The sequence below is a fragment of the Podarcis melisellensis genome, assembly GCF_964234715.1.
Source record: "Podarcis melisellensis genome assembly, chromosome: 4".
Classification (NCBI taxonomy): domain Eukaryota; kingdom Metazoa; phylum Chordata; class Lepidosauria; order Squamata; family Lacertidae; genus Podarcis; species Podarcis melisellensis.
In genome coordinates, this window is record NC_138531.1 from 90,622,082 (window position 1) to 90,647,076 (window position 24,995).

At 44.8% G+C, this 24,995-nt stretch overlaps 1 protein-coding gene and 1 long non-coding RNA gene across 5 annotated transcripts in view; one reads left to right on the plus strand and one right to left on the minus strand.

Annotated features, from left to right (window-relative positions):
- Positions 1-24,995, plus strand: part of GRM5 (glutamate metabotropic receptor 5) — a 252,464-nt gene that overhangs the window by 221,693 nt on the left and 5,776 nt on the right. The window contains exons 9-10 of one of the 4 annotated variants that reach the window (XM_081909590.1): positions 191-291; positions 16,313-16,408. The exons of 1 other annotated variant lie outside the window; for it this stretch is intronic. In XM_081909590.1, the coding sequence (XP_081765716.1) occupies positions 191-290 (100 nt within the window). In that variant the 3' untranslated portion in view covers position 291; positions 16,313-16,408. Of the gene's footprint in view, positions 1-190; positions 292-16,312; positions 16,409-24,995 lie in introns of those variants that run through there. 2 more of the 4 variants (XM_081909589.1, XM_081909587.1) reach the window with 2 other exon arrangements.
- LOC309369455 lies at positions 13,097-14,081 on the minus strand. The gene is made up of 2 exons (XR_014168149.1): positions 13,423-14,081; positions 13,097-13,356 (listed from the first exon to the last, which is right to left on the minus strand). It is a non-coding gene; the product is annotated as an uncharacterized lncRNA (long non-coding RNA).

Below are 24,995 nucleotides of genomic sequence, written 5' to 3' on the forward strand. Positions count from 1 at the left end.
GCTGAGCCAGAGAATTAACCTGCTGAGCTGGAGCAGACCTTGTCGTACAATTGCACCCTTGAAAACAAAATCAGCAGGCGCACTGATCTCAGGCACTCAGTTGCCTGTTTTCCCCTGACTTCCCCACTCTTTGAGATGAAGCCCAGGGGGAAGATGTCACGAGGTAACTGCTCCCATGGGGCTTTTTCAGATCAGGAAACGCTGGTAGCCGTGGAGGCTGCAGAGTGCTGCAGAAATGGTTAATGGACAGGAAAAGACACGCACCACCCCCAGCCACCTTGCAGCGATAAGGTAAGCTCAACGCACAGAAATGGTCAAGAAATTTCCTAGCTTCCTCCTGACCATGAGGCAGAGCGAAGGAGACAGAAGCCTCTTTTGCAGGAATGGGAAACTTTTCACAAAATCGGAGGACAGGTTTTGGCGCACCACACTTTTGAAAGGCTGAAAGGCTCCCTCTCTTGGAGCAGAACTGCTGGGCTAGGGAAAGCTTCATCTGTTGGATGCCTGCCTGCCAAGGAACCCATTACAAAACCCCAGAGACCACTCTTCCAGAAAACAGCTGTCAGTCTGTCAAACTTTTACAACAGCACGCAGGACAGCGTTCTATTATGTTAAATTTGGCAGGTTACCTTCTCAAGCACAGGAACGCAAACCGCTTCTTATTTAATGATCAACCTGTAAATAATTCCAAAGTATAAATCATGGGTCTGTTTGATGTTTGGCAGCCGGCTCAAGAATCCATTCAAGCCCACACTGAAGTGACTGGAAGCCAAAACAAAATAATGCAAAAAAACAAAACAAAAAACTGGGAGGGGGCTTTGAATTGGAATGACGTGGTTATATTTAGATGGTACAGAGTGTTGTAAAGGAGTGAGTCATGCCAGTTCTTAAAGAAACATGTAGTTTAAGTCACGCCAGGGCATAGAAGAACCTCTATCATTAGTACAGTGCTCTTTTGATGCTAATTGGTGGCCTGGCCACGTTGGTTCAAAGGCTTGTCAAAGCCAGGGCTCCGTGCAAAAGTTGGCATGTTGTCAGGCTGAGAAGGAGAGCGGACAAAAGCAGGAAACGGAGCGCAGGTTTGCGTGGCCTTTTCTCCTTTTCCTTTCTGCGTAGGATGCAGTTTAAGGCCAGAGTCCTGTAAAGTTCTAGGGCAGCAGAGACACTGGGCAGTAAGGGCAAGACTCCACCTAGTGGAGAGAGAGAGAGAGAGAGAGAGAGAGAGAGAGAGAGAGAGAGAGAGAGAGAGAGAGAGAGAGAGAGAGAGAGCCCACTAGGAATGCGTGGCTATCCCTTGTCTCCATTTAAAAATGATTGGAGGGCTTGCAAACATTGCCTTTGACTACATGGGGAAATCTCAAAGGCTTTTTCAAATGTTCTTGAACCCCTGAGTTGCGTCACTCAACTCAGCTGAAGACTTTGCAGCCCAGAATCAAGGCTTTTGACAGTAATATCAGCATTTTTTTTGTTTCTCTGGCTGATGGTTCATCAGATCCATAGGGAAATGGGGCAGAGGACCAGCTAGGGTTTGGGGGTATGAACAGAATCGGTGCGAAGGAGCCTGCTTACGGCACGTTGTGCTCACCTCAATTCTGCTTGCAGTCGTTTGAGCAGAAGTGTTTGTTCTGAATGCTCCATCTCCCCTGAAGCCCATCTCAAACCTTCCAAGTGCCCCTATTTCCCAGTGACAATCCCAGATTTACAGAAGCCATCCCAGTTTCTGATTTGATCCCAGAATGTCCCACTTTTCCTTAGGCCACCCCTATTTTCACCGGAGGGTACGGAATTCTGCAACTCCTTGAGCCAAGGAGATAAGTAACCTTTAGAAGACATCTAAAGGAAGCCCTCTATAGGGAAGTTTTGATGTTTTATTATGTTTTCACATATGTTGGAAGCTGGTTAGATTGGCTGGGGCAACCCAGTCAGGTGGGTGGGGCATAGACTGTGCTTTCTCCACCTTCATCTGCTGATTTCTAACTTTCCTGCAATTCTTAAGAGTCATCTCCCATACCACTCCCCACCCCCGCAACAACACACCTTCTGTGCTGAAAAACATCTGATGGAAAAAGCCAGGGGGCTTTCCTATAAAGGACCCTAGTCTGGCTATGATGCCTGTGACTTTTCCTTCCCTCTCCCTCCCTCCCTCTGTTGGTTAAGGGTCTCAGTTACAGCCCCTGAATTAGCCAGGGCTGCAGTCTTGAGTTTTGCTTGCTCTCACCTGGAGAAAACAGAACTTAACCTTCTCAGCACATGACAGCTAACATGTGGCCCTTGAAAAGGGAATGGATTTTTAAAAAGTGCTTTGGGATCTTGTTCTGCTGTGTGCCTTTACCATTCATCAAGGATATGGGCTGACAAGTTTGCCAGCTAAATTTTGTGACCGCTCAATAAAGCAATGAGTTGTTTAATTGTTTAGGTAAATCCGTTTAAGGATCTGCTAGTTGATTGAAATGATGTCCCTGATTTACTGGATAGCAATTGTATGTAGGCATAGATACGGCTGCATTTTTAATAGACTGACTTACAAATATCGGACATGGTGGGCATCATTTTTGAAAAGGCCTTCTCCACTGTGTCCGATATAAAAATGAATGGCTGTTCTTTGACCCGTAAGGACCTAAGAATCAATCATTACTAGCCATGCTGGCTATTGTTATACCTCCACTGAGCGTATGCCTGTGAATGCTAGTTGCTCAAAATCACAAGTGGGGTTTTTTCACTCCAGTGCTGCTTGTGGGTTTCCTATAGGCCTCTGGTTGGCCACTCTAGAACAGGATAGTGGACAAGATGGGTCCTTGGTCTGTACAAAGCAGCCTTTTTCAATGTTGAAAAACGTTGGTCTGTTGGATCATGGACAGTGAAAAAGGCTGCTTTGTACAGACCAAGGAGTGACTTGTGATTTCCAGCAACTAGCATTCACAAGTCATGGACTTGTTGCATGTAGAGGATTGGTGGGAGGAACCAGCTGGGGAACCACCAACGAAAGATGGCCCAGAGCCTGGGGAGACAATGGTGAGTGGTCAGAGTGAGAAGACTGGGAAGAGAAGGTGTCAGAAGCTGAAGAGGTAACAGGGCTTAGTGAGCTGGGAGAGTCTGTGCCAGAGAGAAGTCCAGAATTAAGAGGCAGATGCTGAAACACGGGTGTGAGAGGAGAGAGGCCAAGTGGCAGAGATGAGTCAGGCCACTGAAGAGTCATGGGTGTCTCCCCCTCCTGCTCCAACAAGCTTCCCTTGCCCTTGTCTCCCAGAACCAGAAGAGAGCTGAAACGGGCTGAGCAGCGGCAGGCTGCAAGCAGGCAGAGTCTCTGATTGCTTGGGGAAGGCCCTGGAGCGGAGGGGACTTAGATGGCTTTGGGGAGACAGGGACTTTCAGTCTGAGCAACAGATCCATGGGGCCAGACCTACCAGAGATGAACTGCTGTGCTCATTAGGCCTGACACTCAGCCAAGTGTGTGAAGTACGTGTTTTGGCTAATAAAGAGTTAAGTCCAGCTTTGACAGTGTGATTTACTGCTGGTTTGTTCTAGCATTCTGTTTTCACAGGGGCCTACCAACTGTACCTGGGAAACCTGCAAGTAAACCATGTGTGCAATAGCAATCTCCCCACTCATGTTTCTCAGCGACTGGTATTCAGAGGCATAGTGAGCAATATGCTCCTGGGAAGGACTGTAGTTCAGTGGTAGAGCTTTGAATGCAGAAAGTCCCAGGTCTGATCCCCAGCATCCCTAGGTGAGATTGGAATGTCGCCTGTCTGAAACACGGAGGAGCCTTTGCCTGTCAGTGTAGACAGTGCTGAAGCAGAGGCACCAGTGGTCTGACTCAGTATAGAGCAGGGTACTCCATACCTTTGATACCAGAGGCAATACATATCTATTGCGACTAGTAGTGGTTGATTTCCTTATCCTTCATGAATTTGCCTAATCCCCCTCTTTAAAGCCATCCAAATCTAAAACCTCACTGGCAGATAGAGTCCACAGATGTAAAATTGCCAGTGACAGCGAGAGCAAATATCCAGATCCCTGGGGATCTGAGAGTGGTGTTGCGTGGAGACAAAACTGATTTTGACAAAACAGTGCTTAATTGGTTTATAGGCGGACCGCACTGAAAATATTTCAAAGACTACAAAGACCCCTGGAATGAAGCAGCACATTTAAAGGAAAAAAGGAAGAATCGTTTTAGAAGTATAGGTGGTGGGGGCTACAACAAAATGTTGCAGTGTCAAGTGCACATTCCAGTCAGCCAGGCATGCACACCATTCACGAAACTCCACTGCATTCCATTCTGTTATTTTACCCTGGTTGTCTATCTTCAGTGCTGCCTCCCCCGACAGTCAGTCAGTACTCTGCGACTACTGAGCATGCTCAGTCCCCACCTGACTGAGAAATGCTCCTTCCTTGCTGGGATCTCCCAGTTATGGTTTCGTTCAAAAGATTTTTAATGCGCTTCTACAAATCTTGGCATTGCCCCATTCTATCTGATACTTCCCTCTTCTGCAAAGATAGTGCTATTTAGGCTATGTCAGCAGCATTTATTTATTTAACAAAATTTATATGCTGCTTGATTGTAGACAAACCTCTAAGTGGTGTACAAGAAGTAATGTAATAAATAAAAACAGCTGGAGGCATTTGAAGATAATTAAAATCAACAAAGAAAAAATATTAAAGCATGCCAGTATCCATGTGCCTGGATAAGTTTGCCTAAAGAAAAATATTATTTAGCAGGCACTGGCAAGAGAACGGCGAAGGCTTCTGCCTGCTGTCAAAAAGCAGGGAGTTCCAAAGGAGGGTGCTGTCACACTAAAAAGTTATGGAATCATAGAATGGTAGCGTTGGAAGGGATCCTGCAATGCAAGAAATCTCAACTAAAGCGGAACAAGTATTATGTGGGACCTGTAACAGTTCTGCAGATCAAGTGGTTGAGTGAACGCATATGGGACAAGATGATCCTGCAAGTAAGAAGAGTTTGGATTTGATATCCCGCTTTATCACTACCCTAAGGAGTCTCAAAGTGGCTAACATTCTCCTTTCCCTTCCTCCCCCACAACAAACACTCTGTGAGGTGAGTGGGGCTGAGAGACTGCAGAGAAGTGTGACTGGCCCAAGGCCACCCAGGAGCTGCATGTGGAGGAGCGGAGACTTGAACCCGGTTCTCCAGATTATGAGTCTATCGCTCTTAACCACTACACCACACTGGCTCTCAAGTAACTGGTCCCAAGCCGTTAAGAGCTTTATATACCAATAGTAACACCTTGAACGAGGCTTAGTTAACAAATCAGCAACCAGATCTCAAAGCAGAGGTGTTATATGCTGACAGGGTCTCCCTCTCATCAACAGCATAGCAGTGGAGAGAGAGAGAGAGGCCAAAGGCCCAGCAAGCTGAAAATTTATCCTTGCCCTGGGCGCAGGGCCAAGCACCACCATTGGTCTGTTGGTCCCATGCCCAGGGGGAATGCCCCCTAATTCCTGCTGCCAATTTGGTGGCTGGAGGACAATCCAGCCTGCAATAGGCTGGTTCACAGAGGAGGCTTTAACTGCAGTATCTGGATCAAGCACAAGGGTGTCAGGAATTCAGCCTACACTCGAGTAGGACTCTGGCAGAGACACATGCCTGACAGGCATGTTTCCTCCCTCCTGGTCAATCGTTCGGGAGCTTCAAAGGCTTCCTTCAGCCCGAACATCACAGCAACCGATGCCAACCAACACCAGCATACTTAGGGATCCGCAGAGTTTGCACAACTTGCATGACAGACATCAACAACTCAGCATTTTGGCTAATCTACTTTATTTACATATAAACACATACGGAGCACAGCAACATGGCTCCCTCTCTCTCTAGCATCAGACAGCAAAGAGAAGAAAAACAAAGGACAGTAGTCCCGCTTCATGGAACACAGTACCACAAACATCCTGTTTTCGTCACTTCCCACTCTGTGGAGTCAAAAAATATACCATCATGTGAAAGATAACAATCCCATGACTGCAATCATGGAGCAGGAATTCTAACACCGGGAAGCCCATGTAGAGGGTGTTGCAGTAATCCAGTCTTGAAGTCACCAATGCCTGAACTTCTAGGGTCAAGCTCTCCCAGTCCAGGAATGGCTGAATCTGCTGTACCAGACACAGCTGGGGACGAAGTGCTAGTAGCCACTCATGTTACCTGGGCTTCTGGTGATGTCACTCACTCCTGGACATTGAAAACAGAAGGAGTGACCAGGAATGCAGACGGTGTGGATCTCACATGCACTTTGATATCTGTTGGGATTTCACAATTCCCTTCACAGGGAGCCATGGTTCCCATTAAGTATGAAGGGGAAATTCATTTCAGCCTGCATTTAAAGTCGAACCTAACTAGGTTGCACTTTCCAGAACAATATGTGAACTGAAACAGCAGCCACAATTCAAAAAATTCACACTTCTCCAAATTTTGTGCTGCAACAAGTAATGTGTACAAAAAAATGCATTTTTGTTGCATTAGTTGTGCACAATGATGCATATATATTAGTGGGAAAATTATTCATAAAGTCTTTATTATTAGGTTTTTAAAAAGTGTACATTAGGTAAATTGCTTACAAAAATATACATTAGGAGAAAGTTACACTAAAATGCTGGTGAATTTTCACGAGGACTTCTTTTTTATAAAAAATAATAATCACAAACTGATCTGAAAATGTGGAGATCCAAAATGAAGATTAGGGATATGGTGAGATGCTGAAATTGACAACATTCATCCAACCCTGGTTCCCATTGATTGGATGAGCATTTTGTGGTTATTAGGGATATATATCCCCATCCACTCTGTTATTTGTGTTATGCACAAGTAGTTGCAGCAGCTTAAGCTGGATCAGAGCCACCGTTCTCAGCCAACTCTCGCGGTGTTCACCTTCCTTTGAGAATGGCTTATATTTCTCGCAGGTTGCTGTACCACAGAATCTAGGAGTGTGGAGGTTGTTTGATGGTCAGACTCATTCATTCCGTATAGATAATTTATTTCAGGTACCTCTCTGGACAAGTTTGATAATGTGATTAATTAAAATTAAGGGTTGCAGAGGAATAACTGGGTTGTCTTTGTGAAATTGTGTGAAGGATATTAGATCTGAACGATTTTGATGAATTGCTCTTAAAAAAATGCTCCATCGTATAATGAATTGAGCTTCTCGTACACTATGATTACAATGGATTTTAATTTACATGCCGGAGAGTGTTCCATGGCATAGATTTGATTAAACTGTTTTTGACAGAGTGATACAAATTGTTTGGCTGAATGAATGGAGTGCACTGCTTCAAATCCAAGTTCAGAAACTTTTTTAAAAAAAATGAAAATATATTGGTATATTTATCACTCTTTAATGAATTCAAGGCCCTTATATACTACCTTGTTGAAATCCTTCCAACAGGTCTGGAAGGTAGTTCAGGATTGTCACTCCCATCCCCTAAGTCAAAACTGAGAGGGTGGGGGATTGACTGAGGCTTCTCAATGAGTTCACAGTCATGATTCTTGAATCAGGACCTTTCTGAATCATAATGTGGTCTTTTTGCCACTATGTTGTTGTTTAGTCGTGTCCAACTCTTCGTGACCCAATGGACCAGAGCACGCCAGGCACTCCTGTCTTCCACTGCCTCCCCCAGTTTGGTCAAACTCATGCTGGTAGCTTCAAGAACACTGCCCAACCATTTCATCCTCTGTCGTCCCCTTCTCCTTGTGCCCTCAATCTTTCCCAGCATCAGGGTCTTTTCCAGGGAGTCTTCTCTTCTCCTGAGGTGGCCAAAGTATTGGAGCCTCAGCTTCAGGATCTGTCCTTCCAGTGAGCACTCAGGGCTGATTGCCTTCAGAATGGAGAGGTTTGATCTTCTTACAGTCCATGGGACTCTCAAGAGTCTCCTCCAGCACCATAATTCAAAAGCATCAATTCTTTGGCAATCAGCCTTCTTTATGGTCCAGCTCTCACTTCCATACATCACTACTGGGAAAACCATAGCTTTAACTATACAGACCTTTGTCGGCAAAGTGATGTCTCTGCTTTTTAAGATGCTGTCTAGGTTTGTCATTGCTTTTCTCGCAAGAAGCAAGCGTCTTTTAATTTCGTGACTGCTGTCACCATCTGCAGTGAGCCCAAGAAGGTAAAATCTGTCACTGCCTCCATTTCTTCCCCTTCTATTTGCCAGGAGGGGAGGGGACCAGTGGCCATGATCTTCATTTTTTTGATGTTGAGCTTCAGGCCATATTTTGCGCTCTCCTCTTTCACCCTCATTAAAGGGTTCTTTAATTCTATGCTGCACCATAATGTTCAACTGGGCATGGTGACATGTGCTCAGATGTCCCCTCCCTGCAATCTGGCCCAATGCCCTGACCCAGGCCCCTGAGACTAGGCCAACCCAGGGACCACCCACCCCAGACCCAGATCAATTTGGGAGTGGGCTAATGTTTAAATAGGTTTTTATTAAACCCTAATTAAATATATGGTATGTGGGAAGGAGAGATGCCGAGTCTCATTGTGCCTTCTAGGTCTTTTGGACTCCAGCTCCCATCAGCCCCAGCCAGGATGGTCAATGGTCAGGGATTACGGGTGCTGCAGTCCGAAAACATCTAGAGAAGACCAGGTTGAGGGAGGCTGGGCTAGCTCATCCACATCTGCTCTTGGTGGGTCTTTTGGGAATCTCAGGAAAGTAGCAAGTTTCTGAGAGCTGTTATCTGAGCTGTTTTTTGAACTAGAGGTGCCAGGAACCAGTATTTGAAATTTGCCAGACGCATTTTGCACCTGCCCACCTAGCAGTTTGAAAGCACATCAAAGTGCAAGTAGATAAATAGGTACCACTTCAGTGGGAAGGTAAACAGCATTTCCGTGCACTTGTCTGGTTTGCCAGAAGCGGCTTAGTCATGCTGGCCACATGACCCGGAAGCTGTGCGCCGGCTCCCTCAGCCAGTGGAGCAAGATGAGCGCCGCAACCCCAGAGTTGGCCACGACTGGACCTAATGGTCAGGGGTCCCTTTACCTTTACCTTTATCGGCCTCTTGCAACCAAGTAAAGATGCCCAGGCAGCGGAATGGCGCCTGACCAGAATGGCGCCTGATGTCTCCACCATCTGGAAGTGCATGCCTGGGGATCCCTGGATCTTGCCTGTTTTCACATGCTAGCAACACATCCCATAGAATTCTATCCATTATATTTTATCTGCGCAATCAGAATGAATTTCAGGAACCAAAAAACCATATTGAAAAATACGACTTTTGAGCCGCCTGGCCCCAAAAATTGCAACTAGGCATTCCATTTTGGCAACTGTAACCCTAGTTTAAAGAACCCTTTGGTGTCTAGCTTATATATCTGAAGTTCTGAACTGAACTAGAGGCATCGTTCAAGCAAAACATGAAGTGTGCCAGACAGGGAACTGTCTGATATGTCACCTAAGCCAGCTTTTGGCTTCATTGCCACTCTGTTGTGTTCTGTGTTCTGCAAGCAAGCTATACAGTATGTTCTGATGCTGATACATTCAAACTGAAAAATGCAGTATGAGGTCATTTCAGTGTCTATGCTGATCTCCTGTGAACGGGTCATAGAAACTATCTATTCTTTTTTTTCTTTTTTAATCAAATCTTTATTAATTTTCACATAGATAAATATACACAAGTTACATAACATATAAAACAGAAAATGATACAAATAGAAACAATGAAATAAAAAAGATAAAGAAACAAACATAAACAAATACAATATATTACACTTACATGACAGATTAAAATATATAACTTCCAATAATTCTCATTATACCACCTATATTATCTGTATCCCTTCACAGATTCATATTATTTCGTTTTGTGTATAAATATATAATCCGCTATTATATTTTATGTAATTCTTGGTTACCAGTATCACTCTATTTCTGCAAGTATCCTATTGTTCATACAGTACATTTTTATGTATTCTTTAAATATTTTCCATTCACTATATACCTTCTGGTTTGACACTCCTCTGATTTTTCCAGTCAATTTTGCTAGTTTCAGGTATTCTATCATAATAATTTGCCACTCTTTAATCTATTCTATAGTGACACTTTTCAGGAGGAGATACATGCAAGAACATGCCCAGGCAGACCTCTGTCTGTAGATTACTGCTTCACAGGGGGGTGGGGAATCGTTATTCTTTTTTTGCTTGTGTAAAGCACAGGCGGCAGTTACACGTGATTGTCTAATTACAGCAGCTTTATTTTTAAAGGGTTACTCCCATAGATGTAACTAAACAACTAGATAATGAAATGGTACGCTTGGCTTTAAATGGGGTCTCTTGAAACTATGTGGGCGTAGGAAACTGTGTATTTCTTTCAATGCTTATTAGAGATGGGGAAGCAATGGAGTCATTCAGGCTCTGCTGAAATCTGTGGAGATCTAGCCGCTCCCGATACTTCCACCAGGGGAGAGAAGCAGAGCCAAAATCTCCCTGTCATGGCACCTCCACCCTCTGCTATGAGATGCTCTATACCACCTTCCCACTCTTAGCTCTGAGATGTGTTCTGGATAGGTATTTACATAACCTCCCTGCTGCCTCCACAGATAATATTTATCAGAATACTCCACCCAGGCGTAACCAAATATGAGGCATGTGGTGTGATGCAATTAATTTATTAAACAGAAACAATAAACGAATACGTTTCTGAGCACAACTCAAAGTGTTGGTGCTGACCTTTAAAGCCCTAAACAGCCTCAGTCCAGTATACCTGAAGTAGCGTCTCCACCCCCATCCTTCAGCCCAGACAGTGAGGTCCAACTCCGAGGGCCTCCTGGTGGTTCCCTCACTGCAAGAAGCCAAGTTACAGGGAACCAGGCAGAGGGCCTTCTCAGTAGTGGCACCTGCCCTGTGGAATGCCCTCCCACCAGATGTCAAAGAGAACAACAACTACTAGACTTTTAAAAGACATCTGAAGGCAGTCCTGTTTAGGGAAGCTTTTAATGTTTAATAGGTTATTGTATTTTAATATTCTGTTGGGAGCTGCCCAGGGTGGCTGGGGAAGCCCAGCCAGATGGGTGGGGTATAAATATTATTATTATTAGGCTTCCATGGTGTACATCCAACTTTCTTTATCTCATATCATAGAATTGTACGTTGGAAGGGAGCCTGGGGGTCATCTATGTCCAAGCCCCAGCAATGCAGGAATTCAATGAAAGCATCCACAACAGATAGACACCCAACCTTTGCTGAAAATACTCCACCACCTCCCAAGGGAATCTGTTCCAGCTCTTGCCACCAGAAAGTTCTTCCTGATGTTTATCCAAGAAAGTTATTCCTGATGTATGTCCAAGAAAGGAGTCTCTTTTTCTTCTAACTTGAAGCTATTGATTCAGGCCCTACCCCCCTACCCCCAGCACAAGAAAATAAGCTTGCTCTGTCTTCCATATGTTGGCCTTTTAGATATTTGAAGATGGCTGCCATATCGGCTCTCAGTCTCCTCTTATCTAGGCTAAACACATTACTTTATTGCAATGGCTGCTATAAAACAGATCCTATTCAAAAGACCAAGCTTGCTTCTCATTCACCATCAACTCTCACGCCATCAGTCACCTATTCCCTGACTCCACTCTCAAGGTTGACTCGCCATCAGCATTCAAACTCCCTTTCAAAGGCTCATCCAATCACCGCTCACTATGCATTTACCTTAATTCCTCTATTAATATTTATGTATATAGCATTATGTTCAAAACACCAGAACTTCATAGTCCACCACCAACCACAATTGGGCTGCCCTATTCTTAGGATAAAAGGACGCGGGTGGTGCTGTGGGTTAAACCACAGAGCCTAGGACTTGTCGATCAGAAGGTCGGCGGTTCGAATCCCCGCGACGGGGGTGAGCTCGCATTGCTCCTGCCTACCTAGCAGTTCAAAAGCACGTCAAAGTGCAAGTAGATAAATAGGTACCGCTCCGGCGGGAAGGTAAACAGCATTTGCGTGCACTGTTCTGGTTCGCCAGATGCGGCTTAGTCATGCTGGCCACATGAGGGAGCTTTACACCGGCTCCCTCGGCCAATAAAGCGAGATGAGCACAGCAAACCCCAGAGTCGTCTGCGACTGGACCTAATGGTCAGGGGTCCCTTTACCTTTACCTATTCTTAGGATGGTAGCGCAGGTGTGTGGGGTGAAAGGCACAGACAGGTGCGGAGATGAGTGGCCCTTAGGTGCCATTTCTGTCCCACGATACTTCCAAGTGAAGAGCAGGAAGCCTTACCCTTCGAATTGCCGTATGACATGTGGTCCTATGGTGTCTCCATGAAGCTAAATCAGAAGACTGCTGAGGCTTTGAGAGGCTACTGTGATTTTAACCAAAAGCAGAACTGTCAACAGATCTGCTGCTTCCTGTTCAGAATGGCTGGGAGATTAATTTCCCCTGGCAGAAAGGCTTTAATTACTGTTTTCCCCTTGCTTAACTCTCTCTCCCCCCCCCCTTTCCTTTTATAATGCAATACTGGTATTTCACTATAAAACAAAGACAAGGAGAGTAGCTCCATCCCTCCCCTTTTGTAGGCAGCAGAGGTTGACTAATTAAGGGGCAATTGTGGGGCAATAAATCACTTACCAGTGACAGTTGTGCATGTGTAGGTGCTCCACACAATCAGGACCCCTGGTTGTGCAGGGTTCCCCATGGGGAAAGGCCGCAGCTCAGGGCTCATCCAGTCTTGCTCTTGTCCCACTGCTTTCCCCTTAAAAAAATCCCTCAATATTTACTGCTGAATCAGAGCAAACGTCCATTGGGTTCTCCAGGTAGGATTCCCTGTCTAGAATTCTGGAGAGCCACGGCCAGTCACTGTAAACAATACTGAGCAAGAATTTCCAATGGTGTCCTTAAGGCAGGTGCAACAGAGCTACACATTTACTTTGCTCACAGAGACATGGATGACTAGGACTTATTTGTAAGCACTCTGCAAACCACAACCTGTGCATTTTAATTTAAAGCCTTCCTTGGGGGAATAGAATTTGATGTTCTTCTTCAAAGAGAATTATCTTGGGGCATATGAACACCACAGACTTAAAACGGCTTTATTAGTTGTGCTTCTGGGAGATTCTCTAAGGATTTCCTATGGAATTGTCAATACCCTTGACCCAAACTACAAATGCTATTGGGGGAGGGGGGTTAATGATACAGTTATGAAACTGCCACATTACATAGATAACCCTAGATATTAAATGGATATTATTGAAAGGATTCAGAAGGAGATTTCAGAAGGAGGACGACGAGGAGGAGGCGGAAGCTAGCCTGAGGGGAAGGCTTTAAATTGAAATGTGATTCGTATTTAATAAGAACAAACTTGAACAATTCAGTTGTTGTGATGTCTGAAGTTTGCACACCAGCCAGCAATTCTCACCTGCAATCCTGACACTCAGTTCTAGGGATCTTTTGACGCTGAGACCTTGCACTACAGAGTTTGGCACCCCAAGGGTTTACACAGACCACAGAGATTAAATGAGAAGGTCCTATGGATAGGTCTGGCAGTGGTGCACGTCAATAACTCCTCTTTTAATTGCTACCAGTGCAATGTGCTTGCTTTTAAAAACTTAAGAACTTATTATCACAGTGGACAACCAGTTGTCTACAGGAAGCCTGAAAGCAGGACCTGAGTACAACAGACACTCTTCATTTTTGATTCCCAGCAACTGATATTCAGAGACATGCTGCCTGTCCCCTCTCCCAGCTTCCATGTTCCAATTACATATCCCCCACTGTCTCATTTGATACATGCCTGAGCTAAAGAATTGTTATTATGGTGCCCACATATGCATTGCAAAGTGTTTTTCAGGTACTTTGAGTCTCTGCCCCAAAGACTCTGCAGGTTTTGTTTTCCATTGTGTTTATGAAGTTTTATCAACAAACATGACGACAGAGTATGGTCATGAATTTCAGCTTTTAAATAATGAATTCAAATCTAGAGGATTTCCTCATCCCAGTCTACATGGACTTCAGAATTCCACAATTTCATGGCAAGGAAGTCTGGTTTGAGAAGCAGAGCCATTCCATCATAGCAGAATTGTGGTCTTTCTGCCCTCCTCTCCTCCTTGGAACTACAAATCTATGGTTTTCATGCACCAGTTACTGCTACACATGTTTTTAGGCTTGCACCCAGAGTATTATTGGTTTTTATCAATAATAGCCGTATCCCATTGTAATGCTAAGAGTATACCTGCACTTCAAACTTATACCATCTACTCCATAGACTTTTGGGAGCTGCAATTTTGTATGGGTGCCAAACATTCTCTGTTCAGGATCCCTCATCCTTCTTGTAGAACTACAATGCCCAGAGTTCACTGGGGAGAGGGAATGGTGGCTAAACCAGTTTGTAGTGGACATGCTTTCTATTCCACAGGCAGAGAACCTGGGGCCCTGGGGCTGCTGTTGGACTCCAGCTCCCATCAACCTCTCCGGCATGCCCAGCCAGCAGGCATGATGGGAGTTGTAGTCCAACAATAGCCAGAGGATCACCAGAATTTCCCCCTGATTTTCTGCTCTAATCCCTGGCTAATATGAATTCACCGCATGTCAGAAATAGATTACTGGAGGTGGTATCATGTGGTTTTTCTGTGGGTTGTATTCAATGTGTGCAGTGAACAAAAGGCAGCTCATGCAAGCAATCTTTCTCCTCTCCTCCCCTCTACACTCTGCAATTCCTCCCTGGGGAATGACTAAAAACATCTGGAGGGCCACAGATTCCCACCCTTGAAGGAGAGAATAAATTTTGCCCTTGTGGTGATGACCCAAAACAGCACCATACTTCTAATGGAGCAAGCTTCTTCTTACAGAAGTTCACACTGCATTCAGTATCAGGATGTCATGGCCTCCTTTTGTTGATTTTCCCCTCCCTAGGGCATGGTCTGTAATTTTTTCTTGGTTCCTTTCTTCCTCTTGGGCACTTTTCTTTCCCTCCCAATATGAGCGAAGGCTCCTTTGTCTCGGGAAGAGGACTCCTGTGATCCAGTTTGACCTCCTTTGTATCTTTCAGTGGTTTCAACTGCAGCCAAAGTGCCTCCGCTTTTTCATTCATTTAGGAACCCTGACATGAGTTAGTACGTATGCATATTATCTCTCTGTCTATCCTGCATGGTTCTCATTTATAACCTGCAATCTCGGCACAACCTTGCACAGAACACTGCTTTGGTGGAATCAGTAATTGGTCAGAGATATTAATCAACACTCCAGCTACATCACAAATGCCACTTTGACGTGCGTTCTGAAGCTTGCTGCTCCGTTTTGGCTGCTCTGGGTGTATTTGGAGCTGAGAAGCCAGTTGTTTTGGACGCACTAGATCAGAGATGGAGGACCTGTGCCCCTCTGGATGCTGTTTGACTCCCAACTCCCATCAATCCCAGCCAGTATAGCCATTGGTCAGTGATGATGGGAGTTGGAATCTAACCATATCTGGGAAGCCACTCCTCCTCTCAACGAGTGTGTTACAGCTATCTCTCCCACCACACCCATAGTCCCCACAATTTTGCTCCCCAAAGCACAATACGAGCACCGGCGGTACTGTTACTATTTTCCTGCAACACTAACTCAATTCTCACCTATGGGTTTCCTGCTCCTTTTGGCTTTTCCCCACACATTAACTGATGGCCAGTAAATGGGATCCCTATTATATTTTGTTATTTAGATGCTACTAATGAGGGCACTTAAATAATGATACTAAGTACTAATGGGATTTAATGAAAGAAATGGAATACCACCAGCAGATGCTGAACATAGCCCACACCAAGGATGGGGAAACTTTGACCCTCCAGATGTTGCCAAACTGCAACTTCCACCATCCCTGACCATTGGCCATGCTGGCTGGGGCTGGAGGGGGCTGGGTTCCAACAGCATCTGAAGGTCCACAGCTTCCCTATCCTTGTCTACACTTTCCAAGGTGGAATCCCATGTCCGCATGTGGAATAATCCCCTCCACTCCTGGGAGCTGCTTCCAATCAGCCCATGCACCCCAGGACAGGCTGATTTTCACCAGAGGAGCACTTTCCCCTTACAACTTCTCCTTCCTACAACTTCTCCTCCCAATCTTTCCATTCCCCCTTGCTTGGGGTGGGGTTCCTAAGCATATATCCCATGGTAAAACGGCTGGCATTTTGGATCCTGTTTGCCAAACACACAGACACACAGCAAAGGAACCAAGTGGCCCACACTTAGGGCTGTAAGGTCTATGGCAGCAGAGGCCTTTGGGAGGCTCACTGTGATATGCGCATGTGACTTCCTCTCCCTCCCTTTGCACAGCCGCCGTACGACAGGGTGACGCCCGAGCACATGGTCACTTCTCTCTGTTTTTGTTGCTCCTGTCCTCGTCCTGATGTGTTAGGTACAAAGGCAGGAAGCTGGCCCAGCACAAGTCGGAAATAGAATGTTTCACTCCAAAAGGGAGTATGGGAAATGGTGGGAGAGCAACCATGAGCAGGTAAGCAAAAGCATGAGCGCCGCAACCCCCTCCTTTCCCAGGCCGTGTGAGATGTCTGTCAGTCGGAGGAGCATCTCCAGAGACATTGTAACCCACCTCCTCAATGTGTCAGCGCTGTACATCCCATATGATATGTCTGTAGAAGCTCGGACACCACCGCTCCTTGTTTCCTTGTATGTTGTCGGAACCTGCAAACAGGGTTGCTAAGCCAACCTGGTCTCCTCTTGAGTCTGTAACAACAGCTTGATCTACAGCAGGTGAAGGGGGCAACTGCATGGAGAATGGAAGTGATACTGCCTCATGTTTGTTGATCAAGGAGCAAAGAAAGGTCAGCTTAAACAGAAGCTGGAAACCCTAGCTGCAAGACGGACACTGTCTTTCTCAGTGACGGGAACCGTTTTGTCCGCGATTCGTTCTTTTGCCGCCAAAAAAGAGACTCTTTGCAACAAAACATCCCCCTGCTGGTATGTGTGTGGCCTAGCCCAGATGGCAAAGAATCATCAGCATCGGTCTCTGGCATGTATTGCTCTGGGCTACACACATGGTGAATTTGTTACAAATGTGCCACTGGCTTTATCCTTTATATTAAAATACCAGTGATGCATTGTAATGATCGGACAAGGGCTTCCTGGGGCACTCTTGGCATTGCTGAAGTACTCTCAAGCATGCATAGTCGACAATGACAGCACTACAAAATGCATGCCAAGAGCTTAAAGGATGTCTGAACAAACCCAGAGATCGCCACTGAAGGACTCTGTACTGCAATGAGCGTGAAGACAATAAACAAATAAATTAATAAGCAGCTTGGGGAGCTCAATCCTACCTTCCAAAATCTCTCACCTGGCCTCCGGTATAGAGTCCTACTTATGTCCACCACATGCATCTGCACTTATGAATCTTGTATGGGATGAGATGCAAGCAATGAAGGACTCTTCAGCCAAGAGAAGGGGAGAGAAATGTGATTCAGTTCGCATTCAAAGGTGAACCTGCCTTCAAAATAGGAAAGCAATTTTTTCTCTAATTTTCCAGGTCTTACAAGTTCTTGTCAGATGCTGCCAGCCCAGAAGCAGGCAAGTGAGCTTCAGATGGCAGGGAGCTAGGAGTTCGGATGATATTTATCCTGTTTTTGAGAATCTTCTCCTGTGGAGCAAACATGTCACTGGCTCATAAATTATATTCACAGTCCAAGCTATTTTGTTTCTAAGCATTTCCCCCAGCAACTTTAACATGCACAAAGGACATTTATTCATTCTTGCTAAATTACTTTCCCTAAAAATTCTTCATCAGCATAAACTTGGAGACATGCATATTTCTTCCAGATATGGCAAGCTCTATATTTCCTTTTGACAGCTCTAATATCAATACATCAACTTTTACAACTATCATTCCATCCATATATTTAGCTTATCACGTTGACACGTCTCTTAATCCAAAATTTATTGACCATCAACTGATAAACAAAACTTTAAGTGCCTTTATGACCTTGGATGATAAATTGAGCTTTCACCAAATTTGAGATAAACCTGTAGCCATGAACATTAATGACCCAACATTCTTCCTATGTTTATGAAAACAAACCATTCTGCCTTCTGAATGAAATTGAAATCAGTTACCCAAAATTCTTCTGAAGCTCACTTTAGGGCTGTGTACTTTCTTCAAAAAATTATTACACTTAATTATTTACATTGTCAACTTCTTAATTATTTCTCATGGACCATCCTCATTGGGGTATGACTTGATTTTGTTAAAATAAAATATGATCTGTACTTTATTTGGAGATAGATTAATATATCAGTAGCCATTCCAGAAAAATTAAAGCATCTACAGAATAGTGTAATATCCGTGACACTGTGAAAAATTAGATTCTGACCAGAGATAGTAGGATTTGTCATTTTAGCCAGGAATCATGAACAGCAGATCCAGATCCCTAGAGCAATCTCATCTGACAGCTGAACCAACTTTTAATCAAGATGAAGTAGAAAGTTTACAGTTTCACTTGCAAGGAGTATAACTTGGTTGCTAAAACCGTAAGAGATAAAGGAATTTCCCATTTTAGCATTGGCATTCCTCTCTGGGTGCTACATCTAATATCCCAAATATGCCTGAATGATAGTTCTCCATCATTGTCAAGTTCTTACGGTGACATGTCTCCATCATTATTTTGGAGCCTGACCACCTCGGTGACAAATTGTGGGCAGGATTTCAGAATGGAAAACATACGAAAGTCAACCTTCTCCAAAAGCATTTAGATAAGCTACAAAGCATCATTCAAAATGAATAACAATCCTTTTTAATGGACTCCCGGGTGTTCCTTCCATGGCGATCTCTTGAGTTGTTCAGGTCATCAATTTAATCCCTGCTGTTCTGTCTTTCTATTCCCTTGTTGGGCTTCAATGATGTCAGCAGTGGTCGATTGTGTTCACACATCTGCTCAGGATTGATCCACAGCTTCTGTTTGTTTGTCAACCTCTCTGTGTGGCATTCTCTCTCTCTCTCTCTCTCTCTTTCTGTCCCCTCCATCTCTCTCTCCCCTCTTTTTCTCTCTCTTGTCGTGGCTGTGCCCGTTTCTAACTTGATTGATCTGTTCTGGAAAAAGAACAGCAATTCAGTTGAAGAACAAGAAGCAAATTGGTGGGGAAGAAAAGTGCATGCAAATATCAATTACTCATATGCCGTTTTATACTGTTGACAGTGAGGAGGGGGCTGCTTCCCCGCAGTATATGCAATCTTTGTCCTGTATATTTTCCCTCCGGTGAAGAGCCAATATTCATTCTATAGCATGATGAATTTCATTTCAGTAGAGCTGAGAGACAGCATGCTATTGAGGAAGATGCCCTACATTTGTTAGCTTAAATCTTATTAAATACGCCGAGGACGTTTCTACTTGCATGGAGGTAAATGTGCCTGAAATCAATGGGGCTTTACTTCCAAGGAATTTTGGTACAGAAGTCTCACAGGTAGAGCAAAGGTCTACCAGCAATCTCAAGAGAGAATTTTAGATATGCATATTTGGTGGGAGAATTCCGCTTTCCTCTGTGGGTCACAGACATGTCAGTCTTGGTGTGGTGAATCTGCAGCAGTGCTTTGGAGCATTGATGCATTGATGCATGACCTTACCATGTCACCTGTGTGACAAGTTAGTGTGTGTGCTGTGAGACTGTTTGGAATATGAAATTTGTTCATGTCTTTGAATTTGGGCTGGGCAATATATTGTTCAAAACAGGTTTGAAGTCCATATTGTCATATCGGTTTCATAATTTTTGACCTGGCAATATATCACGAATCATGGTGTGTGTGCGTGCGTGTGCGATGCAAAAAATCAAAATGTGGGGGAAACCATGAAGACAGCCAATGGTTCTCTCGATTCCTGCAGCCCCTGTTGACTCCACTGGCTCAACTCTCCTCTGCCCCCTTCAGGGGGGAAAACTGTGAAGCCATCCAATGCCTCTAGATAGCTCCATCCTTATTTCAGCCATCATGATATATCGGTATATCACAATGTTTAGCTGGTGATATATCACGATATTGAAAACCAGATATCAGCCAGCCCGGCTTTGGATTAATGCTCATGTTTTGCACCGATAACACAGCCTTGGCACAATGGGCTTTGGCAACCAATCCTGTACTGCCCTTGCCTTGCGCAGTGTAGACCAAGAAGGTAAATAAACACTGCAGCCAATAAAACAATTGTTTCCACAATTCCTTAGGTCAGGTTTAGGGAACTTTTGACTTTCCAGATGCTGCTGGACTACAGTTCCCATCAACCCCAGCAAGCATGGCTAGTGCCCAGTGAATGATGGGTACTGTAGTTCAGCAACAACTGGAAGTCCAAAGATTCCCCACATCTGCCTTTTGGGAAAGGATTGTCCAAGTCTTCATCATATGAATGTCAATAAAAGCCAGTAACGGACGTGGCAACAGAAGGAACTGAGGCTAGAAGAGCAGAAACCATTTTCTCTTTTCATGTAGGCACAGATATTTAACTCGTGTTGTTCTAGTTGTTTTCTCTCTGTGCCAACATGGGGATAAATCATGGCAGGGATGAAGGACCTTTAACTCCCTGGATGGTGATGGATTTCTGCTCCCATCAGCTCCAGCCAGCAAGATCAATGTTCAGGGATGAGGAGAGTCCGTAGCCCAGAAACATCTGGAGGGCTGTAGGTTCCCTGCCCCAGATTTAAGGCATTGAGATTGGCTGACTTATCATCACAGAGACAAACCCTCATGCAAGCTGTTGCGAGATAGATATACGTTTCTTATTTGTTGCATTTAATTAAGTCGGTAATTTTAAGCCAAAGTCATAGCCGCGCTACCGAGGCATCGATGTTTTGACAGCCTCATAAAACATCCCATCACATAATTGATTTTAGATGATGGAAGTGAAAGCTATTAGTGGGTGGCTTGTGACTGATTGTTGCTCAAATACAAAAGTGCCTTGCAAACAACTAACATCATGCACATAAAAACATTTCAAGTTTGTGCAACAGCTCCCATTTTGTGGTTTTCTCCGGCTTCTTTTCCGTGGAAGAAAATTACTTGGGAGAAACCACCTTTCCAGCTCAGTGAACAGGCTCCTGTTACTGTTTGAGCTGATGCATTGACTTTTCCCAGGGTATCATTGTAAGCAACATGGCCATGACGCAGCTTCCAACTTTCGAAGCCCAAATTGGTTTGCATGGTCCATTCTAACACCTAGAATCCAGAGAAGGAGGAACAGCTAAGTTCTGTTTGGCTGCAATGCCTGAACGGGAAATATGGGTGCTAATAGGAAGCATGGGGTCCTACTCACTCATCCCCTTCCACAACATCCATGTGTGCTCCAGACCACCCCGTCTTTGATCTCAGCCTTCCTCTACTGAATGGGGAAGGTAAGAAGAGGACTACCTACTACTCTCTTTTGCTTTAAATTTGAGTAGAAGGCCTGTGTGATCAGGAACCCTGAAAAAGGAGGGTTCTCAATCTCATGGAGACTTCTACACATGTTCAAGCAAACACTTGAGGATGTCACAAAAAGGATGTCACAAAAGGATGTCACATGGAGGAGGGAGAAAGGTTGTTTTCTGCTGCTCCAGAGAAGCGGACACGGAGCAATGGATCCAAACTACAAGGAAGAAGATTCCACCTCAACATTAGGAAGAGCTTCCTGACAGTAAGAGCTGTTTGACAGTGGAATTTGCTGCCAAGGAGTGTGGTGGAGTCTCCTTCTTTGGAGGTCTTTAAGCAGAGGCTTGACAACCATATGTCAGGAGTGCTCTGATGGTGTTTCCTGCTTGGCAGGGGGTTGGACTCGATGGCCCTTGTGGTCTCTTCCAACTCTATGATTCTATGATTCTAACACGAGCAGAGGTCCCCTTCAGACCTTCCTCATTCAACATAGAAAATTTGGGCCGTTGTGTACAATTGTGGCTGCCCCATATCAAAAGGGATATTGTAGAGTAAGTAAAGGTTCCGAAAAAGGCAACCCAAATGATCAAGGGGCTGCAGTAACTCCCCTATGAGGAGGCCATAGCCCCAGGTGCCTGTCATTGGGGGTCTCTGGGTCCCAGAGCCCAGTCTGGCAGTGCCACCGCACTCCCGGTCCCTCACTGAATGGCCACCTGGTTAGTGTGGGGGGATGCACCCATAGGCAGGCGGACAGGCAGAGTGGTGCAGCGCAGCCCCATGAACCCTCCATGCCCAGTGGCGGCAGTGAAGGTTAGGCTGGCGTGGCAGGATTTTGTTTACCCTGCATACCCAGTGCCTGGTCCCACACGTTGCATGTGCACATGCACGCCGGGCGCCAGTGAATTTCACAACACTGCTGATTTGCTCCCACAAGAAGTAGTGATGGCCACCAACTTTAGAAGAGGATTAGGCAAATCAACAGAGGATATGGCTATCAATAGCCATCATGGCTATCTACTCCGTATACTGTTGGAGGCAATAAGGCTCTGAATACCAGTTTCTGGGGGACACAAGTGGGGAAAGAACTGCTGAGGGCTTCTCACAGGCTCCTTCGACAAAAGGGTCTGGACTAGTTGGGCCTTTGGTCTCCTGCCTCCTACTAATGTTCATATTTCCTGTTCAGGCTTAACAGGGTTCTCTAGACCTTTGATGGAGGTATTTTAAGCAGAGGGTTGTTATAATAATAATAATAATAATAATAATAATAATAATAATAATAATAAATTATTTATTTAACCCGCCCTTCCTGGTTCAGAAAACCGGGCTCAGGACGCCTAACAACAAATTTAAAACACTTAATTGATGCAACAAAAAACAGCATAAAATACAGTATAAAATGTGAATAACAATAAATTCAGAATTCAAAAATCAATTTAGGGGGGAAATCCATCCAATAAACATTAGATGATCACCAGGGCTAGCTGGCTAAATTAGTCCTATTTGGGCCAGCGAGGAGACCAGGGGAGAATTAGCTGTGGGATCCCAGAGCGGGTAATCTTCATGAAAAGGGGAGGGGAGGGAAGGAAGGGGAATAAAAGATCAGGCTAAGTTCAAGTTGAAAGCCAGGCAGAATAGCTCTGTCTTACAGGCCCAACGGAAGGAGGTTAAATTCTGAAAGGCCCTAGTCTCATGGGACAGAGCATTCCACCAGGTTGGAGCCATCACTGAGAAGGCCCTGGCCCTGTTGTGGTTGCAAGATTGCTCCATTGAGCAGGGGGTTCCACTACATGACGTCTCAGGTTCCTCCCAGCTCTTAAAAACCTATTCAATTGCTTTATGCATCGTCAGGCTAATGGTCATCTAGGGCAGCACTGTCTGTACTGACCAATGGCAGCTTACCAGATTTTCACACAGCCACAGGAGAAGCTTGGAATTGAACCAGGCACGATGCTGTCCCGCTTCTTTTACACGAAGGGGGGCAGATACATCCCAGCAGCCCTTGAAGTTTTTCAAGCAAAACCTCTGGCGCAGTTACTGTACGGGGCACAAATCTGGACGGGGAACCACTGCTCCAGTCTTGAAACTGTTCAGTCTAAATTTCTAAGGCAGATATTCGGCGTCCCCTCCTGTGTTCCAAACGCAGCATTACGACTCGAGGCCTGCCTTCCATCTGTAGAAACTCAGACCTGGCAGAGAACATTCAACTATTGGCTTCGTCTTAATCTAAATCCACCTGGTCTACTGCCTCTAGTAATGCAAGACCCTCACAAAAGCAAGTGGTTCAAAACTGTGCATCAAAAACTCCTTACATGCGGTCTGCATTCACAGTCCCTACTATCAATGGGCCTCATTAAAGCAAAGAGTCTAATAGGCCAGCGCCTGAAAGACATTGAACGACAAAACAACCTGATTATCTTAAAGAAACTGTGCCCATGGTATACCTACTTTCCCCCTTCTCATTTTGACTCTCCAGCTTCATATTTGTTTAAACTAACCATCCCAAAATACAGACGTGCCTTTACATTGGCTAGATGGGATGTTCTTCCCTCTGCTGTACTCGAAGGTCGTTACCAAAAGACTCCATTTGAAAAACGACTTTGCCCATGTGGAGATGGTAACACGGAAACAGTGTCCCACGTCCTTCTATCTTGCCCCCTTTACAAAGACCTAAGGAATGAGATTATTACTCCACTCATTCTCTCCAACCCCGGCCGTTCACCAGACATTACACTGTATTTTCTATTATCTGATACGGATAGTCAGATAACAGAGAAGGTCGCGAGGTACATCGAGAGAGCAGCGAAATTGAGGGCCACCATCTGAGTGACAGACTTGTTCATCTGACGGACCTCCTTTTGCTTGTTCTTTTCTTCCTTTTATCCCTATTTTCACTTTTAACTCTTGTATAGCTGAGGCCTGTTGGCTTTGCTAATAAAGTTTTGATTCTGAACCAGGCACGCTGTGCGTTCCATCACTTTTCATGTCTTTCTTGTGCAAATCCTGGCTTGTTCAGCCTACATGTCGCAAGCCCTTATATAGCTCGGCAGCTAGGTAGATCTGAGACACTGCAGAGCTATGCTGCTGTTTGTTTTTATGGTAGGCTCACGGCTCCAGCCAAAGCTTTGAGTGTCTTTTTCCCCCCAAATGGAAGCCTAAGGTGACTTTTACTATCTTGCAGCTGCAACTGCAGAGGAGGAGGAAGAGAAAAACAGCATTCTAACTTGATTTATCCACCGCTATAAGCACTCATCTGTGCTCTTTAAAAAAATAATTACAAAGGTGATTTTTTACAGCAGTGGGTTTGCCTGAAAATGCTGCACATTCAATGAAATATTGATGCCCCCAAATTCCTGCAAAAAAAATGGAAAAACAGGAAATTGAGAGAAACAAAATATGTCAGATTCACCCATTGCTCTGTGGATTAGAGAGAGAGAAAGTGAGGGAGAGAGAGAGAAAGACGTCCCTGCCTGCCTGTGAGCTTGGCAAGGGTTGGAAAACCCAACCAAAATCTTAACAGCAATAAGGACACCTTGTGACAGGGATAGCGAAGGTGAAAGATTATTCGAGGGATGAAAAGCACTTGGACATTGGGACTGCATTCTGTGGAAAGCTGCCTTCAGTATTCGAGGAGGGACAATGACTTTTGCATGTTTGTCAAACGTTGCTTTGTTTTCCCTCAGCGAGAAAGCCAGTGATGCGATCT